This window comes from Canis lupus, chromosome 30, assembly GCF_011100685.1.
Source record: "Canis lupus familiaris isolate Mischka breed German Shepherd chromosome 30, alternate assembly UU_Cfam_GSD_1.0, whole genome shotgun sequence".
Lineage (NCBI taxonomy): Eukaryota > Metazoa > Chordata > Mammalia > Carnivora > Canidae > Canis > Canis lupus.
In genome coordinates, this window is record NC_049251.1 from 434769 (window position 1) to 456491 (window position 21723).

The 21723-nt window shown below is 35.6% G+C and overlaps 1 protein-coding gene across 1 annotated transcript; it reads left to right on the forward strand.

The window, feature by feature from the left end:
- The first annotated feature begins 16377 nt into the window (after nt 1-16377).
- Nucleotides 16378-17316, forward strand: OR4F25 (olfactory receptor family 4 subfamily F member 25). Its single transcript, NM_001388766.1, is given in 1 exon segment — nt 16378-17316. A coding segment is annotated over 1 exon segment (939 nt).
- The last annotated feature ends 4407 nt before the right edge of the window (nt 17317-21723 follow it).

Genomic DNA, 21723 nt, shown 5'->3' on the forward strand with positions numbered 1-21723 from the left:
GTTATGCCTGTATTATGAAGAGCCTGTGTTGATTACTGATGTTCCTTACTGATGGTCAAACTGAGAGAGAAGCTTTTGTCTTACTTTGATTTAATGACACACATTGATACTATTTTGCCTTTCACTCAAGAGGGGGAGATATTCACTTTTGAAAAGAAAGAGTTATACAGGAGATATTTTTAACCAATGATTATAGTAATCTCAAAACTAAATTCCTAAGGAATAATATTTATATGAAGTAACTTTTAGAAATATGAGAGGGCATACTTCTTTGAGACCTTCAGAACATTAAGTATCTCCCAATCCACCTTAATACAGTATGACTTAATTCAGATGACTGTAATCTTCTTAACTACATCTGCAAAGACTGTTTCCAAACATGGTCACATTCATAGGTATTTGGGATTAGGATTTCAATTTATATATTTGGTAGACACAAAACACCCCACAACGGTGGTGTAAGTAGTATAGGCTCTGAGAACAAGAATTGTTGTAGTATAGCTACCTATTAATCAGAGTGATATGTATTTAAAATAAACAATAGAAGGAACTTCAGCTCTTTCATAGGCAATTAACTATATTTTAAAAATAATAGAGCATACTAAGTCAGCATAAGACACAAAAAGTTATTCTTGAGAGCTAAAGAATCTCTGCTAACTTGGATGATTGCGCAGAAGGTAAAGAATAACGTTTACTGCCTTTGGTTGAGTAGAATAAATATATCGAGATAAATTATCATGTCATTGTAAATGAGAAAAAACCAAATTCGAGTCTTATTTCAGTATAGTATTTGGTCATAAAGCATTTCTGTTTTTAAAAATAAACCAATTAAAACTGAGCTTTGCAAACTGCCAAAATAGTAAAATAGTAACATATATCATTGTTTTTTTCAGTCTCATATATAAAACCAAGGCAAATAGATTTTACTTCCTGAATCTTCTACAGTTTTCTATCTACATTGGAGTTTGTCTTCCTCTTTCAGAGTGTGGAATAACCAGACATTTTATCCTAGAATAAATCTATCCGTTTTCCCACTGGATAAACAAAACTAGATCCTATTACCTTGCAACTATTTCGCATAAAGTCTTAATCATCCATTTTACAATTTCAGCCAAAGTAACTAACTTTTGTTTCACAGATAGTACTCTATTAAAAAACAAAAAAACAAAAAACAAAAACAAAAACAACCCAGTCTATGGCAGTAGTTTAAGTGGGAAAAACTTTTTTTTAAATATTTTATTTATTTATTCATGAGAGACAGAGGGAGAGAGGCAGAAAGGGGCAGGGGGAGAAGCAGGCTCCATGGGGCTCAATCCCGGGTCTCCGGGATCACGCCCTGGGCCGAAGGCGGCAATAAACCGCTGAGCCACCCCGGCTGCCCGGAAAAACTGGTTTTCATCAGGAACTAATACAATAGGGGAAAGGACACCTCAGTATAGAACTGGGCTTAATTTCCAATACATTAGAACTAGTAGGGATTTATAGCCAAAGAGCAGGTGAGGGGTAGTTGGTAGATAGAAATTACTAAGAGGAGATGGTAAAGGTGGGAAGAATTCGTGCTAAACAGACCTAACCATCTTGCTGAAGGTAGGCCAGAGTGATCAGGTATTGAGAGTGGGTGGTTAGGAGTCAGATATCAAAGGCTAGGGTTTTTTTTTAAATAATAAATTTATTTTTTATTGGTGTTCAATTTGCCAACACCCAGAATAACACCCAGTGCTCATCCCGTCAAGTGCCCCCCTCAGTGCCCGTCACCCCTTCACCCCCACCCCCCGCCCTCCTCCCCTTCCACCATCCCTAGTTCGTTTCCCAGAGTTAGGAGTCTTTATGTTCTGTCTCTCTTTCTGATATTTCCCACCCATTTCTTCTCCCTTCCCTTATATTCCCTTTCACTATTATTTATATTCCCCAAATGAATGAGACCATATAATGTTTGTCCTTCTCCGATTGACTCATTTCACTCAGCATAATACCTTCCAGTTCCATCCACGCTGAAGCAAATGGTGGATATTTGTCGTTTCTAATGGATGAGTAATATTCCATTGTATACATAAACCACATCTTCTTTATCCTAGGGTTTTTCACTAAACTGACTTAGTAGGATTCTAGTTACAATTGGCCCATGCAAACCTAGCAAGCATGGGCCTCCGGTTGAAGGTTAGGGAAGAAAAATGCTCAGAGTAGCCTAATTACTTGACCTAAAATTTTGTTCAAGAAGATAGATCTGTTAACTTAAAGGTGGATGATTAAGAATTGACTCTCATACATTATCTTAATAGACTAATAAGGCTCAAGAATGTTCAAAATATAATTCCCTATTGTCACAAACATCCTAATTACACCTTCTTAATGCTATTAAACATTATTGTTATTATTTCTAAAAATTGTATTTAAATTCAATTTAGTTAACATATAGTATATTATTAGTTTCAGGGGTAGAATTTAGTGATCTATCAGTTGCATATAATACCCATGGCTTATTAAGTGCTCTCCTTAATGCCCATCATCCAATTATCCCGTCCCCCACCTACCTCCCCTCCAGCAACCCTCAGTTTGTTTACTACAGCTAAGAGTCTCTTATTCTTGGAGTAGTTAAAATGAACAAATTTACTAACATGATCCAAAGATATACCCTATAAAGGTATAAAGGTATAAATAAAGTGATACACCCCATACCCCCCAACACACACATGACTGATGTTTTAATACACAATCTTATTTAAAAATTATCCAGTGAATATCCATTCCAGGACCTTGAGATCATGATCTGAGTTGAAGATATACACCTCATTGACTGAGCCACCCAGGAGCCCCTGTAATGTGAATTTTAAAATTCATCCTTATTTTAGAAAATAGTAGAAGAATGGGTGGCTATTTCTTTGACTTTCTCAGATCAGAAACTATAGGAGCAGTAGCTTCAAATCAAGATTCAAAGGAGGCCAGACACTTTCTCAAATGTGTGTCTGCATGTTAGTCTTTGTCTCTTTATTTGATCTCTAACCCTAAAGAATCAATGGAGTCTGTCTTTGAGATAAAAGAGTACTTTCATTGAAATTAGTTGCCCTTCAGTACGTTTTAGTTTTTTTACAAGCCTGAACTCCTCAACTTAATTATTTTAATGAATAACTCAGTTTGTGATAACACAATTCAATTATTTGTAAGACCTTTAAAATCTAGTGTACTCAGAATCCATCAAGTAGCCTAGAATGACAAAAGGTATCCAGCCTTTTTGAAAAACCAACAAAACTTCTCACAAATTTATGTAAATCTTCTGTTTGGCTATGTTGTTTTCATACAGTTATCTTTTAAACAAGTTAAGGTGTAAAAAGAGAAAAATATAATCAAAACAGAGCATTTTTAATCTATATCCTTACCACTTTCCATCAATAGCCTTGGCATTTAACCAACTTCCTTTGCCAGAAAGGATTTTTGTTGATTTTCAAAACTAAAATGAGAAAGATTTTATCAGTTAGTTAATGTTGTAAGTCAGTCTTTTCTGGTTAGAGGTCAAATTATGACTTATTTGTAAGTTTTATCTCTTTGTTCTCCCTCATGTTAATTATTACTTTCTATATTTTCTTTCTTTCTTTCTTTCTTTCTTTCTTTCTTTCTTTCTTTCTTTCTTTCTTTCTTTCTTTCTTTCTTTCTTTCTTTCTTTCTTTCTTTCTTTCTTTCTTTCTTTCTTTCTTTTTAAAGATTTTATTTATTTGAGAGAGTGAATGAGAGTGAGTGAGAACGAGTGGCGGAGTTGCAGAGGGAAAGGGAGAAGTTTACTGTGGGATAGCATTTTAAACACTTTTGCAGACTAGTTTCTCTCCAGTGAGGCAGTTAGATTTGGCCAATGGGTAACCACAGGAGAATTTTTACTTTCCTTTGAACTCACTTGATTGTACTGGAGGGAAGACTTTTTTTTCCCCCTCAAATTAATCAGGTCTTGTTCTGGGAAACAAGGAAATATTTTCTGTTAGTAAAAAAATTGAGAGTGACTTGGAAATGGCAAATTACTGGGTGCTGCTTCTGCGGAATACTGGGCATTGGCTAGGGAATCCTCTGGGATTGTGTGGTTCTATAGGAACATGGGCCTTTGTCTTTGATTAGGCTATTTTACAGTCCTATAGAAATAGAAGTTAATTTGGAGAAAATTGATAGTAATGCATATTTCCCGTTCAGAGCAATGGAAATGGATTCTGTCAATGGCAGTGTCAGTACATGCTGTTTATGGCAAAAATTTAAAGATTGCTTTCCCAATATGGGACTGAATCAGATCATGGGCTTTCAGCTTCCCATTTCCTTCAAACTACAAGTCTTTAAATTTTTTTTTTAGTCTGTTTCTATATTGGATTCTATAAAATATTTCAATTCAACACTTTCTTCTGTTTCTTAATTTTCCTTTTTATTTTTTCACACGGAGAAGACAGAAATTGCAACTAATTAGGCTCTAATTAGAGGCAAAGGCAAGTGCTTTATTCAAGAAGACTATGGTAGTGACTACTTGAACAAATTTCACTTAGGGTTTTTATTGAGACATGGCTTAGCAAATGTTTGTTAACTGGAAGTGGGATGTGGTACACCTTGTTCATTTTCAATACTTCTGTGTGTGTGTGTGTGTGTGTGTGTGTGTGTGTGTGTGTGTTTTCATGACTGGTCAGTTTATAGTTATGGTGGAGTCATTGCTTGTTATTTGTTTTTTTGCTCCTGAGAATGTATTGCTCCTATTTTCTTAATTTCTAAAACTGCTTTTAGATAGAGTCTTATGAAAGTTCATGAGTGGAAAAGTACAACTTTTACAAGCATCATATGACCTAGGATCCTTACCCAGTAATTTCATGAATTTCCTTTCCCTTATCTCATTAATGCTTCCAGCAAATTTATAGGAAAAAAAAAAGAACAAACAAAACAAACTGGTTCTATCCTTAATTAGAGATTAGCTGCAGAGATCAGGAGCTCTCACTGAAAGCCCTTTAGTGATTCTAGCTCTAAGTTTTTGGCGTACCTGTGATTTAGTGCTAAGCTAGCACTATTTTATTACCCTGTGTTGGAAGTTGCTATCTGAAAAAAAAAAAGAGCTTCTGGAGTTTGACTTGACTTATAGTTTTTATTTATTATTACCCTGTGTTGGAAGTTGCTATCTGAAAAAAAAAAGAGCTTCTGGAGTTTGACTTGACTTATAGTTTTTAGGGCTGCAAAGAGAATTGTGGACTTAGGTGCTGAAGTTTTCTGACTTAGCAAGAAAGATCTCTAAACCTTAATAGAGATAGATTTACTTATCACAGAAGTATTGAGTAGTTTTATAGCTTTAGTGAACAAATTTTACTTCTAATAATAAACATATTGTTGAGGAATGACTGCATGGAAGGTTCCAGAAGGAACTGTCCATACAGTAAACTCTGCAAACAGAGATGCCATGTGATGGGGGAACAGAGGACTAGCTGATGACAAACCAGGGTGCACATTGACAAGTCCTTGAAATAGGCAGAGGGACATTCCTCTACAGACTCAACTGCTCAATGTTCATACTTTGCTAAGGGCAGAAGACAATCTTAGCCTTCCGCCAGGAGCCTGTAAGTCTATTTTAACATATAAAATTTCCTTTAGAAATTTCCTTTATCTCTAACCTCCCCAAGATACATGTTGATGATCATCCCCCAAGCACATGGGCCACCGATATCCATCTGAAGGGTCTCATGACTCAGGTTTTATTAGCCGGTGATAAGTCACCCCCTCAAGGTTCTGGAAACCTTGCTTCCAAGATTCCTTAGAGAGCACGTTATCCTCAAACACCTCCCAACTCCCAGGAGTATAATCAGCCACCCCTCACAGGCCCTGGGCAGCAGCTCTTCCTGCCCACGGGTACTGTCCTCGGGCTTTAATAAAACCACCATTTTGCACCAAAGACGTCTCAAGGATTTTTTCTTGGTCATTGGCTCTGGACCTCACCTATAATTCCAAAACTTCATCACATGTATGTGACAGTCTAGATGGAAACTTTATCTTATGCAAGGTCAAGCTGTAAACAATATGGATTCATCCTTTTGTCCTGTGCAAAAGAGCTGCCGACCTCAGTTCATATGTAAACAACCCCTAAAATAGATTGAAAGGAGAAACAGAGGGCGTGCTTTGTCTGCTTTTGTGTAATAACTGAATAAATGCAGCCTGTAAGGGAAGAGCTTGCTTTCAGTTCTTGAGGCTTTGAGATCCCCACTGTGTATTTATTCATTGTCACACTGCACATTTGGGACTGGTCAACAACAACAACAACAACAACAACAACAACATATTGTGTTATAACTTAAGTAGACAACTGGAACTCTCTGGGGGCAAATGTGGTTTCCTGGTTAAATGATTACATTGATAAGTCTAGTTTCTTTTCTTTTCTTTTTTTTTTTTTCTTTAAAGATTTTACTTATTGAGAGAGAGAGTGAGTGAGAGGCAGAGGGAGAGGGAAATGCAAGCTTCCAGCTGAAACAGAGCCTAAAGTGTGGCTTGACCTCAGGACCCTGGGATCAAGACCTCAGCAGAAGACAGATGCTTAACTGACTGAGACACCCAGGTGCCTCTATAAGTCTAGTTTCTTTTCAACAATGATTAGTAAAGACAGAATCTTTTTTTTAAAGATTTATTTATTCATGAGAGACACAGAGAGAGAGAGAGAGAGAGAGGCAGAGACAAAGGCAGAAGGAGAAGCAGGCTCCATGCAGGGAGCCCGAAGTGGGCCCGGATTCCGGGTCTCCAGGATCAGGCCCTGGGCTGAAGTTGGCGCTAAACTGCCAAGCCTCCTGGGCTGCCCAGTAAAGACAGAATCTTAAAATTAGAAAAATAGATTATATATGTTAATTTTTCTTTTGATGATCAGCGGAGAAAATTAAAGACAGCAGAGTCAGGTGGTAGGTTCAGAGTGCTTTAATGGGGAGCGCTCCTGGGCAAGGTTCCTTTCTGAGACTCGGAGAGGAGGCCTGAATCAGGGAAGTCACACCCAGGCAAACCACAGTGGGGTTTATAAAGAGTTTTCGGGGGAAGATGGGGGTAGGGCGGCATTCCAGTTAGGGCAAGGGCTACAGATCTTGTAAACTAAGTTAGGGTAGGGCAGCGAGGCATTGGGGGTTGGGGGTAGATGGGCAAGGCGGCCTTATTGGGAGGTTGCTGGCCTCCAGTAAGCTATTTTGAGGTCCCCAGTCTCACCAGCCCAACAATATATTTTCCAGCTATATTAAGGTATTATTGATACATATGTAACTTTGAGGTATACAGAGTGATAATTTGATGGCCATATACAAATCAATAAATATGATATACCACACTAATAGAGTCAAAGATAAAAATCATATGACCATAGCAATAGATACAGAAAAAGAATTCAACAAACTTCAACATACTTTCATGATTAAAAATTCTCACCATTTTGGGTGTAGAGGGAATGTACCTAAACAAAATAAAGGCCACGTACGACAAATCCAGAGGCAACAAACACCATACTCAATGGGGAAAGGTTGAAACTTTTTTTTGTAAGATCAGAAACAAAACAGAAATGCCCAGTCTTGCTGCTTCTATTCGACATAGCACTGAACACCCCAGCCACAGCAGAGATGTAAGAAAAAGAAACAAAAGGCATCCAAATCAGAAATGAAAAAGTAAATTGTCTATGTTTGCTGTTGATATGACTTTCTTTAATACAGAAAATCCCAAAGACTCCTCCATAAAACCTTAAAAACTAATAAATGAATGTAGTGAAGTTGCAAGATACAAAATCGACATACAGAAATCCCTTGCCTTTCTGACATTAACAATGAGCTACCTGAAAAAGAAATAAAGAAAATCTAATTTACAGTAGCATCAAAAGAATAAGATACTTAAAAATAAATTTAACCAGGAAGGTAGAAGATCCAAAGAGATTGATTAAAGACATTGAAGAAGACACAAATAAATGGAAAGATATCTTGTGTTTCTGGATTGGAAGAATGAATAAAATATTTACTCAAAGCTCTTTCAAACTATGAAACACTTTCAAATATTCCATAATTATTAATTTTATATTTTTATAGATTCAATGCAATACCTATCACAATTACAATGGCATTTTTCCCCACCAAAATAGAAAAAGCAATCCTAAAATTGATGTGACCAAAGACCCTAAATAGCCAAGCAATCCTGAGAAAGAACAGCAAAGCCGGGCATATCACACTTCCTAATTTCAAAGTTTATTAAAGAAAGCTATAGTAATTAAAATAGTGTGGTACTGGCATAAAACCAGACATATATATCAATGAAACGAATCAAGAGCCTCTGATAAACCCCTGCATATACAGTCACACCCAGAGAAGTAGGTAGGGCATCTGGGTGGCTCAGTTGGTTAAGCATCCTACTTTTGATTTCAGCTCAGGTCATCATCTCTCCCATGTCAGGCTCTGCATTCTGCCTAGTGTCTTCTTGTCCTTCTCCCTCCCCCTCTGATCCTTCTGCTTGTGTGTGCAGACACAAATAAATAAATAAAATCTTAAAAAAGAAAAGAGATTTCATCATACTCAAAAGCTTCTGCATAACAGAAGAAATGACTTACAGAATGGGAGAAAATACTTGCAAACCATCTATATTATAAAGGGTTAGTATCCAAAATATATAAAGAACTCCTACAACTTAATAGTAAAATAAATAATCCAATCAAAAAATGAGTAAAAGAATGGATAGACATCTCCCCAGACATACAAATGGCCAACAGGTACATGAAAAATTGCTCAACATCATTAATTGTCAGTGAAATGCAAATCAAATAGTATCTTATATCTGTTAGAATGGCTGTTATCAAAAACAAGGGATAAGTGTTGGCAAGGATGTGTGGATAAAATGGAAACTTTATGCACTGTTGGTGGAAATGTTGATTTGTGCAGCCACTATGGAGACAGTTTGAAGGTTCCTCAAAGAATTAAAAATAGAACTACCATATGATCCCACACTCTCACTTCTGGGCATATACCTGGGGAAAACGAAATCATTGTGTCAAGGAGATACCCGCACTCCTATGTTCACTGCAGCATTCTTCATAGTAGCCAAGACATAGAAACAACTTTCATGTCCCTGATGGATATTTGGGTAAAGAAGCTATGATATACACATATACACACACAGCAGAATATTATTCAGCCATAAAAAGAAGGAAATCCTCTTTTTTCAACAGTATAGGTGGAACTTGAGAACATTATGCTAGTTGGAATAAGTCAGGCAGAGAAAGAGAAATACTGTACATTCTTTCTTATATGTGGAATTTTGAAAATTCAAAAACAGTGGAACTGTGATTGCCAAGGATGAAGGGGTCAGAAAAATGGGAAGATATTGTCCAAAGGGTACAAATTTCCAGCTTTAGAATGGAAAACTTCTGAGGATTTAATGTACAGCATAGTAACAATGCCTAACAATACTATATTATATACACTATATATATATACACACACGCACATTGTTGAGTGTAAATTTTTTTTGTTGAGTGTAAATTTTAAATATTACCACCATATACATAATAATGGTAATTATTGAATTGGTGGAGATGTTAAATAACTTTATTGTGAAAATCATTTTATAATGTATGTATCAAATCATGCTGTACACTTTATTTTTTAAATTTTTATTTATTTTTTACATGCTGTACACTTTGAACTTACATAATATCATATGCCAATATCTCAGTAAACCTGGAAAAAACTTAGGGCATCCATAGGTATTTTTCCAAAGAAATTCTAGTATGATTGCTGAATTATAGATAGAACACTGGTTAATGTTCAACAGGCCATAAATAGCTGGGATTATCTGTTCTATTGGACAGAAATTATCTATCTGTCTATCTATCTATCTATCTATCTATCTATCTATCTATCTATCATCTATCTATCTATCATCTATCTATCTATATCTGTTGATCTATCTATTTATTGGGCAAAAATCTATGAGGAAAATTGGAACTTCACTAAATCTATATCCTTTAATCAATACTTAAAGATTAATTAAGTATATTCTCCTGGATAATGCTTGGGTGCTTTTTACCCAATGTAATGTTGAAAGGATAAACACCAAGTTTCTTTGCCTACAGGTTTTCTACTTCTATATCTTTATTGGCATTTTAATTTTCTTCCTTTATGAATAGTCAATTCATTCTATTTTTTGTCTTCTACTGGTTCTACTATATTTGATTTACTAGAGTAGAAGAAGGTCTGTAATGATTATACTCTTATTTGAAATGTATTTCATTTTAATGTTTTTCATATTTAATATATGTAAAATCCAAGAAAATTGTATTCTGAGCTTTATTTTGAAGGTAATAATCTTAATGTATTTAATTGTGTGTCTTTGTATAACAGTTTTTGGATGAATTATTTTGTGGTTTTCAAATTTGCTACACTCTGACAATTCCTTTAGTTGGTTTCCTTTTGATTCTCTGGAAAGTAAGGGGTTTGTGCACACATCTCCCCATCTCCATCCCTGTGTCTCTTGTCCTATCTGTTCCTACTCCAAGTGTTCACATCTTCTTCCATTATTCTGAGTCTTTCATTGCTCATACTTGCTGCTCTTAATTGTTGTCTAGAGCTTTGAACACACACAAAGACTTAGTTGACAAAATATGTCAAGATTTCTAAGTTCTACAACTTTTTTTTAATGGAAGTTTTGGAGTTTTTTTCCATTTAAAAATTAGAAAATGCATCTTTTCTTTCAATAGGGATTTTCCTGGGTCATATCATAAAATAAAGGTAAAAAGTATATAAGAAATAAAATGAGGGATCTTTATTTATTACAAGAAAATCCTACACCTCTTTCCTCCCTCCCTTGTAATCCCATAAGACAGTTCCCATGGCCTGATGCTCTCAGTCTGAGAATCCCAGAACTCTAATGCATTATTTGGTCACCACTTTCTGCTATAGCTTAATTAGGTGCCTTTCTCAAAACAGCAGAGTTTTGTTTAGCTCCTTGTCCTGGGGAGGGTGGATAGAAGGACATGGGCAATGCTTATGCACAGGAGAAAATTCAGCCTATGGATCTCCTCTGATTCCCTGACCATGCTGCTTCCTGAGATCTTTTGATGGATTAGGTAGGTTGTAGTGAAGAGGAGTGGAGGGGTTGGTGAACCATAGTCTACCAGAAGAAGAATCCCCTTCATAGGAGAGGAAGGATATGATAAAATGAGCAGAAGGAGAAATTGTACAAGAAGGAAGAGTGGGAGGCAACTTGTGTACAGAAAGGCATGTGAAGGAAAGTAAAGTTGATTTTTCTCTAGCTTTTCGGAGAAATAATTGACATACATCACTATAAGTTTAATGTGCACAGTATGATGGATTGATCTACATATATTGTAAAAAGATTACAATAGGTTAACACCCATCATCTTATAGATTAAATAAAAGGGAAAGAGAAAATTCTCCTGTGATGAGAACGCTTAGCATTAACTCTCTTTTTAAAAAGACTTTATTTATTTATTCATGAGAGATGCAGAGAGAGAGGCAGACATAGGCAGAGAGAGAAGCAGGCTCCTTGTGGGGAGCCCAATGTGGGACTTGATCCTAGGACCCCAGGATCATGCCCTGAGTTGAAGGCAGATGCTCAACCACTGAGCCCCCAGGCATACCAGGCATTCACTCTCTTAACAAATTTCTTATATACCATATAGCAGAGTTAACTGTAGTCATAATGTTGTAGTGAAGTTGATTTTTAATGGGGATATAGTTTTGAGAATCAAGATATGGGAGAAAAGAGTAAAAGAGTTATCACAAGCATATAGCTACTGTAATTACTGCTTTTAAGAGCTCTGATCTGTATTCTGTTATTTCCACATGTCCCCTCATCTTTGGCTGCACTTGCTGCATTGCCCAGGATGTAATTTGGTTAAAGAATTTCATTGTGACCTCAGACCTCCAAGGATCTCTTTCTTTCTATATCTTGCTCTTTTTTAAGGGAATGTATCTTATTTAAAACATTTTTAATTTTAATTCCAGAGTTAACAGTGTTACGTTAGTTTCAAGTGTACAGTATAGTGATCCAAGAATTCTATATATTGCTCAGTGCTCATCATTATAAGTGTACTCTTCATCCTCTTCACCTATCCCCCCAGCCATCTCCACTTTCATAACCATCAAGGTGAGCATTATTTATTGCAGCATTATTTACAATAGCCAAATTATGGAAGCAGCCCAACTGTCTATTGATATGTGAATGGATAAAGAAGATATATATATATATATATCTTATCTTATATCATATATATATATACACACTATGAATATTATTCATCCATAAAAAGAATGTTTGCAACAACAGGGATTGATCCAGAAAGTATGACACTAAGCAAATAAGTCAGAGAAAGACAAATACCATGCGATTTCACTCATATGTAGAATCTAAGAAACAAAACAAATAAAGGATCTGTCTCTTTTGATACTCCATTCTGCTTTTTGTGCCTCACAGATGTGCTACTCTAAAATTCAGAATATGAAGTTCCTGAACATTTCTGAATGGTGTCACAAAAAGTTTCCATCTAGCTATTGGCTAAGTTCATGATAATGATACTCCTCTTCAACAAGATTCCCATAGTTGCTTGGAAACTATCTTGTAACGATTTGTTGATTTCTGACACTCTACATATTTTCTACACATAGCATGTTGCCTTATTTTCCCACTCCTCCCACCTCAAAACTTTTCCCCTGTATTATTCAAATTGTCATTTCCTGATTTTGCTTTCTACACTTTAACACCATCTGTTACCTCGCTAAAATCTTAATTTTCTCTCTGCTTTAGATTTCATCCCTTTTTAATGGTACCAGTGATATCTCGGCCCTAAATCTATGCCTTTTACTTAGTCTTCTAATTTTGATCACTCTTTAGCCTGTGAAAATGAGCCATTACTCATTTCTTTGACATTCCTTCCCCCCTGCTTTTTGTACACTGAAACAGGACTTTTAAAAGACAGATAATATGTAAAAATAGTAGTAATAGTAATAAAATTAAGGACGACAAATACTATGTACTTTTTTGGCAATGGATGTTTCCTCTATTAGTTTTCTTTTATCTCTTTACATGCTATCCTTTAAGCAAATCTTTCTTTCTCATGACTTCAAATTTTGGATGCATTCTAAATTTTTGTCTCCAGGTAGGATATTCCTCATCTGTTAGTTATTATGGTTTTTTATGAGTAAATGGCCCCTTGTCTTGATTAGCCCCCCCCCCCCACTTTTTAAAAAAAGGTTTATTTATTTGAGAGAGAGCCTGCACGCAGGAACAGAGGAAGGAGGAAGGGGAGGGACAGGGGGAGAGAGACAAGCAGGGAGCCTGACAGCAAGGCTTGACCCCAGGACCTTAAGATCATCACCTGAGCCTTAGTCAGACCTTAAGCAACTGAGCCACCCAGGCGCCCCTGGTGTCTTTTACTAACACCAAACCTTTGGTGGTTTTTTCCCCCATTCTGATCATCAGTCACCTTTCTCCCTTCCCCTTAACTTGTAGCAGTAATATGTAGGTTTAAATCTTGGCTCTGCCACCAGTAGCTATAAAATCTTGGGTAAGTTAATTTATGTGGGTATTAAATGTTTATGTTGGTCGGATGGAATATTCTTCTGAATAAAATGGAATCCCCCCCCCCAGATTTATTGAAATATAATTGACATATAACATTATGTCTGTTTAAGAGGTACATTTTTTGCATTCTTGCCCAAAGTTCATAATGGGATAATTGTTTTAGATCATGAACAGATATCCATATTTGTGTGATGTAGTCAAAACAGCACTGGATTTGGAATCAGAAGGTCTGGTTTTTGGTTTCAAACTAAGTAACTATGTTTTTAGGTAAGTTATTAACTTCTCTGAATTTGAGGTTTTTCATCTAAAAATGAAAATAATTCTATCAGATATAATACCTATAGGTAATTATAAGGATCAAACATGTGAAGTGCTTAGTAAATATATACAATAAATATGTACAATAAAAATAATGTATGGTTTTCAAGCTCTAAGATTCCATCATTAAATATTTTAGAAACTTTTAGAATATGGCAGAAAAAAAATCTATATTTTCTTTTTTGACTTTAACAATGACATGGAAGATTACTAATTGCATCATGAGGTCTGGAAAATAGAAACTATAAGCTCTCTGCTATGCTGGCTGCTGCTGGAATTCTTGCTCCCCCCAACCCTTTCTTTTTCTTTAATGTGCTTCTTCTTATTTTCTAAAACTCCATGAAGTTAAGCCATGGGCCATTATAAGTCTTGAGCTAAGGCTTCCCTTCTCCCCAGCTGGAAGTTTATAGCAAGAATACCAGGCATTCTCTTGGGAGTGATTGGGAAATGTGTTAATGCTTAGTTTTGAATTTGGAGACTTCCTTTGTGCATACTGGACTTCATAGAAAGAGATGATAGATCAGAAAAACAGCAACTGTGAAAAAGTATGGACCTGAGAAAATGGCTTTACTTCAGAGAAGTGTTATTAACTGTATTTTAGGAAATGTAAGAGTCAGAAGAAATGGTTCTTTCCCTCCTCAAACTTACAATATATTTGAGAAGAGAAAATCTATAAAATTGAACCCATTGAGGAATTATGATTAATAACAACTGATTTGCTCTAAATAAGCGATCAGTTATTATCTCTTTTCAGAATGCTTTCTTTTCCCTTCTCAATTTATTAAACTCTTGCAGTTGGTTTTTTCAAAACTCACAAGTCCTTTCTCCTTTGTAAAGCTGTCTCTGAATTTCCTGGACTCTTGTATGTCCATCCTGGCCAAGAGTAGACATCTGCAATGTTTTCTATGATGCTAGATATGGAGGTTTATTTTTATGTGGATAACTTCTATATTTCAATTAAAATTTAAGTTTCTTAACTTCTAGGAATAACAGAAGAGATTAATCAAAAGTGGAGTTACTAGGAAATTTTTCATGGAGGAAATGGGATTTTGATTTACCTTTAAGTGATGAGTAGTGATTGGAAATATTCTGTATTGCACTATCTTTTCCATAACCACTCTCTAGATGAGGCTGTGGAGCACTTGAAATGTGGCTGGTATGACCAAGGAAATTTTTAGTTTCATTTAATAACCATATGTAACTAGTGGCTACCATTTTGGACTGAGTAGATCTAGGTTTGGCATATCTCTTCTCACCCTATGATTTTTTTCTAGCATGTGGAATCTGAAGCCATATGTGGACTTGAAAACCCAGATTCTCTGTCTATAACTAGTTTTTTCTTCCTCACTGGACTACTGTTTTCTTATTTGTAAATGATTAATTTGGTCTAAGTAATCACTCATGAGATTTGTGGTATAATGTTCTTATGACTGATTTCACTCATGCACAACTAAGGTGTGTGTATATGTGCATATAAATACACATATTAAGACAAAGCTTTGAGATCCATTTTTTTTTCTATTGCAGGGTTTCTCTTGCCCTTTCCTTTCAGTTCCAGATGTGAGGCTTTTTGTGCATTCATGTACCTTTACCTTACCAGCTCTTTTGTTTGACACACAGACCAGAGAATATACCTTCCATGTGGTAACATATTGCCTGCCAAAAAATAAAGGGTAAGAACTAAAGAGATTCATGTAGTCACCCAGAATAGGGTCAGAGAACAGTCAGACTTGGCATTAGATCCCAGACACTTGAGAGGTTTAAAGCACAGAGAGGAGATAAGAGGGATAAAAGAGGTTAAGGTTGATGAAGGAAGTTAAGGAATAAAGAAGCCAATTTGATTTATCTGTCCAGATTCTTCATAATTAATTTTGTGAACCTTGTTTATAGTTACTCCCATGGAATTGTGCTTTGTAAAAGTTGGCCTCCTACAAATAAATTTCCCTTCCTTTTTCTCTAGTGGTGCCATAGCTCATCCTAGCAAGACAGTCAGTTGGCAGTTGTATTCCAAATGGAGTCCTAAGCTTTTGGAATTTGCTGGGGATGAAGAAATGCACACTAATATCATTGTTGCCATATAACCATTGATCCTCTCCTGTCCCTTCATCAATTAAAGTAGTACCAATGAATTTTGGCAAATGCCATTTTTCTTACCTCTTTCTTTTTCCTCATTGTGTTGTACTGTACCACCTTCCTTCCCCCTCCCAATCCTTGCTATGTACATCTACAATGTTTGCTTCATTTTCTTGTTTATAGGTGAATAGTCCTGGAAACCATGGTGTTAGGGATGGAAGTGACTCAACTGCTTTAGGTGACACCAGGTAAAATGCTTATTTCATAATGGCCCTGTGAAAGAACTGAGGGGATATATAGTCTTCACAGTATGAATATCCTTAAATAATTAATCATTATAATATAGAACTTCATTAACATTCTTATTTTAGTTTCTTATTTATTTATTTATTTATTTATTTATTTATTTATTATCTGGAAACATTCTAGCTGATAGAATTAATGGGTGGAGCGAATCACTCTGTGGTGTCAGAGTTTGTGTTCCTGGGACTCACCAACTCCTGGGAGATCCAGCTTCTCCTCTTTGTGTTCTCCTCCATGTTTTATGTGGCAAGCATGATGGGAAACTCCCTCATCATGCTCACTGTGACTTTTGACCCTCACCTGCACTCTCCCATGTACTTTCTGTTGGCCAACCTCTCCTTCATTGACCTGGGAGTTTCTTCAGTCATTTCTCCTAAGATGATTTACGACCTTTTCAGAAAACGTAAAGTCATCTCCTTTGGTGGTTGCATCACTCAGATCTTCTTTCTCCATGTCATTGGTGGTGTGGAGATGCTGCTGCTCATCGCCATGGCCTTTGACAGACATGTGGCCATATGTAAGCCTCTCCACTATTTGACCATTATGAACCGAAAAATGTGTATTTTGCTTCTGGTTGCTGCTTGGGTAGTTGGCTTGGCCCACTCTATGATTCAACTGGTTTTTGTTATAAAATTGCCATTCTGTGGCCCTAATGTGCTGGACAGCTTTTACTGTGACTTCCCTCGGTTCATCAAACTTGCCTGCACAGATACTTTCAGTCTAGAGTTCATGGTCACAGCCAACAGTGGTTTTATATCTCTGGGGTCATTCTTCATATTGATTGTCTCCTATAGTTTTATCCTGATCACTGTTAGGAAACACTCCTCAAGAGGCTCATCCAAGGCCCTCTCCACTTTGTCAGCTCATATCATGGTGGTGATTTTGTTCTTTGGTCCTTGCATCTTTGTTTATATCTGGCCTCACCCCACATCATGCTTAGACAAATTTCTTGCTGTTTTTGATGCAGTTCTTACTCCCTTTTTTAATTCAGTCATCTATACATTAAGGAACAAAGAAATGAAAGTGGCAATGAGTAAAATATGCAGTCAATTTATTATTTATAGAAGGATTTCTTAAATTACAAAAATATTATGGAGTTTATTTGAAATAACATTAAATTCCTATACTTGCAATATCAGTTTCCAAGAACCTTACTACTGTTTAGGTGTCTCAGATGAAAATAACATGATTATTTAAGAATCTTAACTGAAAAATTGTGTTGCTGCCTATGGTTAGAGGAAACATGTGGTATGATAAAAAAAAAAGTATCTCCCAGAGAAGGCCAATTGCTTATCTCTCAGGAGACATTACTTTGATGAATTTACTATGGTCTAGAATTCAAAATTGAGTCTTTTCAGTGTCCAGATGGGTTATATAAGGGAATGCTTGCTGATTTACACTAATTTGCTGTAAAAAATTAGTAAAGTGGTCTGAACTGTCATGAAAGCCCAACTTACTATTTCACTATAGGGACTTTTCTGAGAAGTCAGGTGATGATAAGGATATTAATAAGCAGGGAATCAGAGTAAGAGGAGTTATATAGATTATTAAAATTTTTAATCATATCAGATTTTGATGATTAATGCCTGTATCTCCACACTAGGATATGCCTTCCATCACGAGTGGAAAAACAGGATCCTTAGACCAGGCCACTTTCTTATCTGGACAGTGCTAGCTGGTCTCAACAAAATTTAACTTTTGTTTGCACTGTTTTAGGCTGTCTAACTCCTATGTTCTTTAAGATTCATTGTTATTTTCATTTGTAACTAGCCAGGTTCTTCCTTTTTCTTCGCTGCTGATATAATACTATTCCCATTGCATTTACATAATTTGAATCATTATAAGCTAAGTTTTAGTTTGAGAGGCTTTTTATATATGACCCAATTCTCTTATAGAAATGAGAGATTTGTGTACATAGATTTAGAAATTTCAGTTCCTATCTATCTCAACAAAGAGGAACAAAGGCTCATTCTCAGAGATGTAATACAAATGACTCTGAACCTTATAAATCCTTACACATACTCCATATATCTTAATGGGTTTATCAGTATTCCTATTATTTTATAAATGGTCCTTATTTACCTCATAGTTTATCTCACTTGATAATTTATTTGCCTTTTTTTTTTGATTTCCATTGCTCTTATATCCTTTATTTATTTTTTTAAGCCCTCTGTTGGACATTTGGAAAACCAGTACCTATATTATCAGTTTACTAGCTACCACTTATGTTCAGGCTCCCTAAAATTTGTTTGGGAGTGGCGTTTTTTAAATGGAAGTTCCACTCATTTTTCTCTTTCATTGATTAAATACTGTTCAATAGGTCTAGCAGGGATTCCCAAATTCCTCACTGTTTATGTGTATTGATTTTAAAACAGCCTACCCCTCCCAATCTTTTGTCTTTCTGCTTTTCTCTCAAGTCTATATCTATTACAAGGTAGATTCTCCAACTTCATAGTGCCTAAAGATTTTCTGTATCATCTAATTTTAAAGGTCTTTCCTTTTACTCTGAAGAAATAACTACTTTTAGTGGACATCTAGTCTGTTGTTTGCTCAAATAAGCAACTTCTTTCTCTTGGTAAATGTAGCTTTCTCGTGCAGTAACTGTGTGGTATGATTATGAAGGTGACACGTAAATCCTACATCTAACTCCAACTGTTTGGTCAAAGGTTGGGCTTCTGAACCAAGTCATAATGGACATCTTTTAGCTAGCGTTGAAGAGTACAGGTATCAGTCTGACCAGGATGGGCCAAGTTTGAGCTTTCCTCTAGGATATTGGAATTGAGAATAAAGAGAAAACAAACTCAATCCATTTTAGAGCTATATATGCAGAAACTGCTGGCAATCATATTTCCTGCTGTCAAAAATCAAGTCTGGGATACTGAGAAAAGGTATGTGGGAGTAGCTATAAGTTTTAAAGATAGAGGCTTGGCATTAATCAGTTCCATGGTTCCAAATGTCTTGGGCATTCAGCTTCATTCTTACCCCCCTATTAGTTTGGCTACCAGCTGAACTAATAAATGAGCCAATACGTTAACCCTCTTGCTTAAGTTTAAGATGCGGTTCTGTCATCTACAGTCAAAAGGATATTGATAAATACATCTCTGCTTCTAAGAAGATTGTATTTTCCGTTACTTCTGATGTGAAATCCTCCATATTTTATCTGAGAATATTTTTCCTAATAAAAGAAAAAAATTTCTTCTAATAAAGAAAACTTTATTTGTAAATTAGAGATGATAAAATAGCAATCATCCATAAAGTCACCATATGGAGATAATTAGTAGTAATATCTTGGTATACTTATTTCTAGTGTTTTTCTATGCTTAAATAAAAACATATATTTACAAAATGGAGATTTAATGGTATCTACACTTTTATCCTGCCTTTTTGATGAGTATTACATTCTGATAAAAATTTCACCTTATTAAATATTGTAGTGCAAAATAATTTTAAATACATAGTATTCTATATATGACCATGTCATAGTTATATTTGTTATTCCTCTCATTGATCAGATTCTTTTATATTTTTTACTCTGTTTTGAAAATCTTGCATATATATTATTTATATTTCAGATTGCTTCCTTTATAGATTGATATACTTGGAGTTAATAGGGGATAATAAACTTTTAAACTCTATTCATATTATCATTTCTCCCCAAAGATTTGTACCTGCTAAGAAGTATATACACTTTAGCACCCCCCAACACACTGAATATGACCACTTATTAAAAATATTAGCCAATTTAAAAGGCAAAAAGATAAAAACTTATTTTAAATTTCTTCTATTTTTATATGCTTGTAATCTTTTAAATATTGCTATTAACCTGAACTATTTGAATTACATGTATCAGGAATGCAATCAAAACTAGCTTAAAATAACTAGAAAAGTTTTAGTTTCACAAGAGGAAAGAGATCTAGAGATATTTTACAGCAATGTTAATACACTTAACATTACTGAACTGTACAATTAAAACTGCTCAAGGTGGTAAATTTTAAAACTACAATTAAAAATAAAGCATTTTATTTTATTTTTAAAGGTTTTATTTATTTGAGAGAGAGAGAGAGAGCATGAGTGGGGAGCCTGTCCTGGAGCTCAATCCCAGGACCCTGAGATCATGACCTGAGCTGAAAACAGATGCTTACCTGACTGAGCCACCCAGGCACTCCAGGCAAAATTAAAAAAAATATTTTATAAAAAAGGACTTAACTGACTCAGATTATTGGGATGTCCAATAGTGGCATCAGCCTCATAGACTCCAGGGATTCACTCATTTTTACACTCTTGGATTTTGCTCCTCTTTTACTCTCTTTCTCTTTTCTTTCTTTCTTTCTTTCTTTCTTTCTTTCTTTCTTTCTTTCTTTCTTTCTTTCTTTCTTTCTTTCTTTCTTTCTTTCTTTCTTCTTTTCCCTCTCTTAACTCTGTTTATCCCTGAATCTTGATCTTATTTTCTTGTTTTACACATGGATTTCATTATGTGTGGTGTGAGGAGAGAAGGGACACTGCCAATAACTCTAAGTTTAACTCATTCCAGCAGGGCAGCCTCATAGAAAAGGGAAAGGCTTTCTTTCTCAGCTCCATATTAAAACCTAGAGAAAAGATCCTAACAGGCATTGTTTTAGCTCTGAGATGGGTCTTCCATGGCCCGGTCTGGATCACATGTCCTCTCAGGTGGGCAGAGGTCAATGTAATCTGGCTGAGAGCCTTCAAAGAACTACATGAATTTGAGTAGGGTCATCTCCCAGAAGGAGGGGATGGGGAGCAACCATCAGTGGTGGGGAAAAAGTGATTTAAGGCAGGCAAAAAGTTGTCACATATTCTTTTCTTATTTGAAATAGAACCTTTGCTAAGGTGTTCTTCTTCCCCATCCCCATAGATAGAATATTAATTTTGTCATATTGATTTACCAGCCTCACATATGTGTTGATGGCACTACCTCCTTTATTATCATATCTGTGTTCAAAATATTTCCCCCAATTTGTTGTTTTTAATTTTATATTCATATTCTGCAACATGAAAGTAATGATCTTTTTGACTCCAACTTCATGGAGCTTTAAATTGTGACTTTATTCTTATTGTGACTAAGTTTTATTCTTAGTCCTTTTCCATTCTAATACCTAAAGAATATCAATGAACGTGTATTTCTAAAATATTTATCCACCTGAAAATTATTTTTAGTGAAAATAATAGGAGAGGATCTGAGTTTCTCAAATTTACTTTTTTTAATAAATTAATTTTTTATTGGTGTTCAATTTACCAACATACAGAATAACACCCAGTGCTCATCCCGTCAAGTGTCCCCCTCAGTACCCGTCACCCACTCACCCCCACCCCCCTCCCTCCTCCCTTTCCACCACCCCTAGTTCGTTACTAATTTTCTTGGTACTGTTTAATGAATAATCATTTCCCTTCTGATCTCTAACCATTTTTTTACTACACTATTGTATAAAACACAGTCCTTGACTCTTCTGGCATCTGGACTCATGT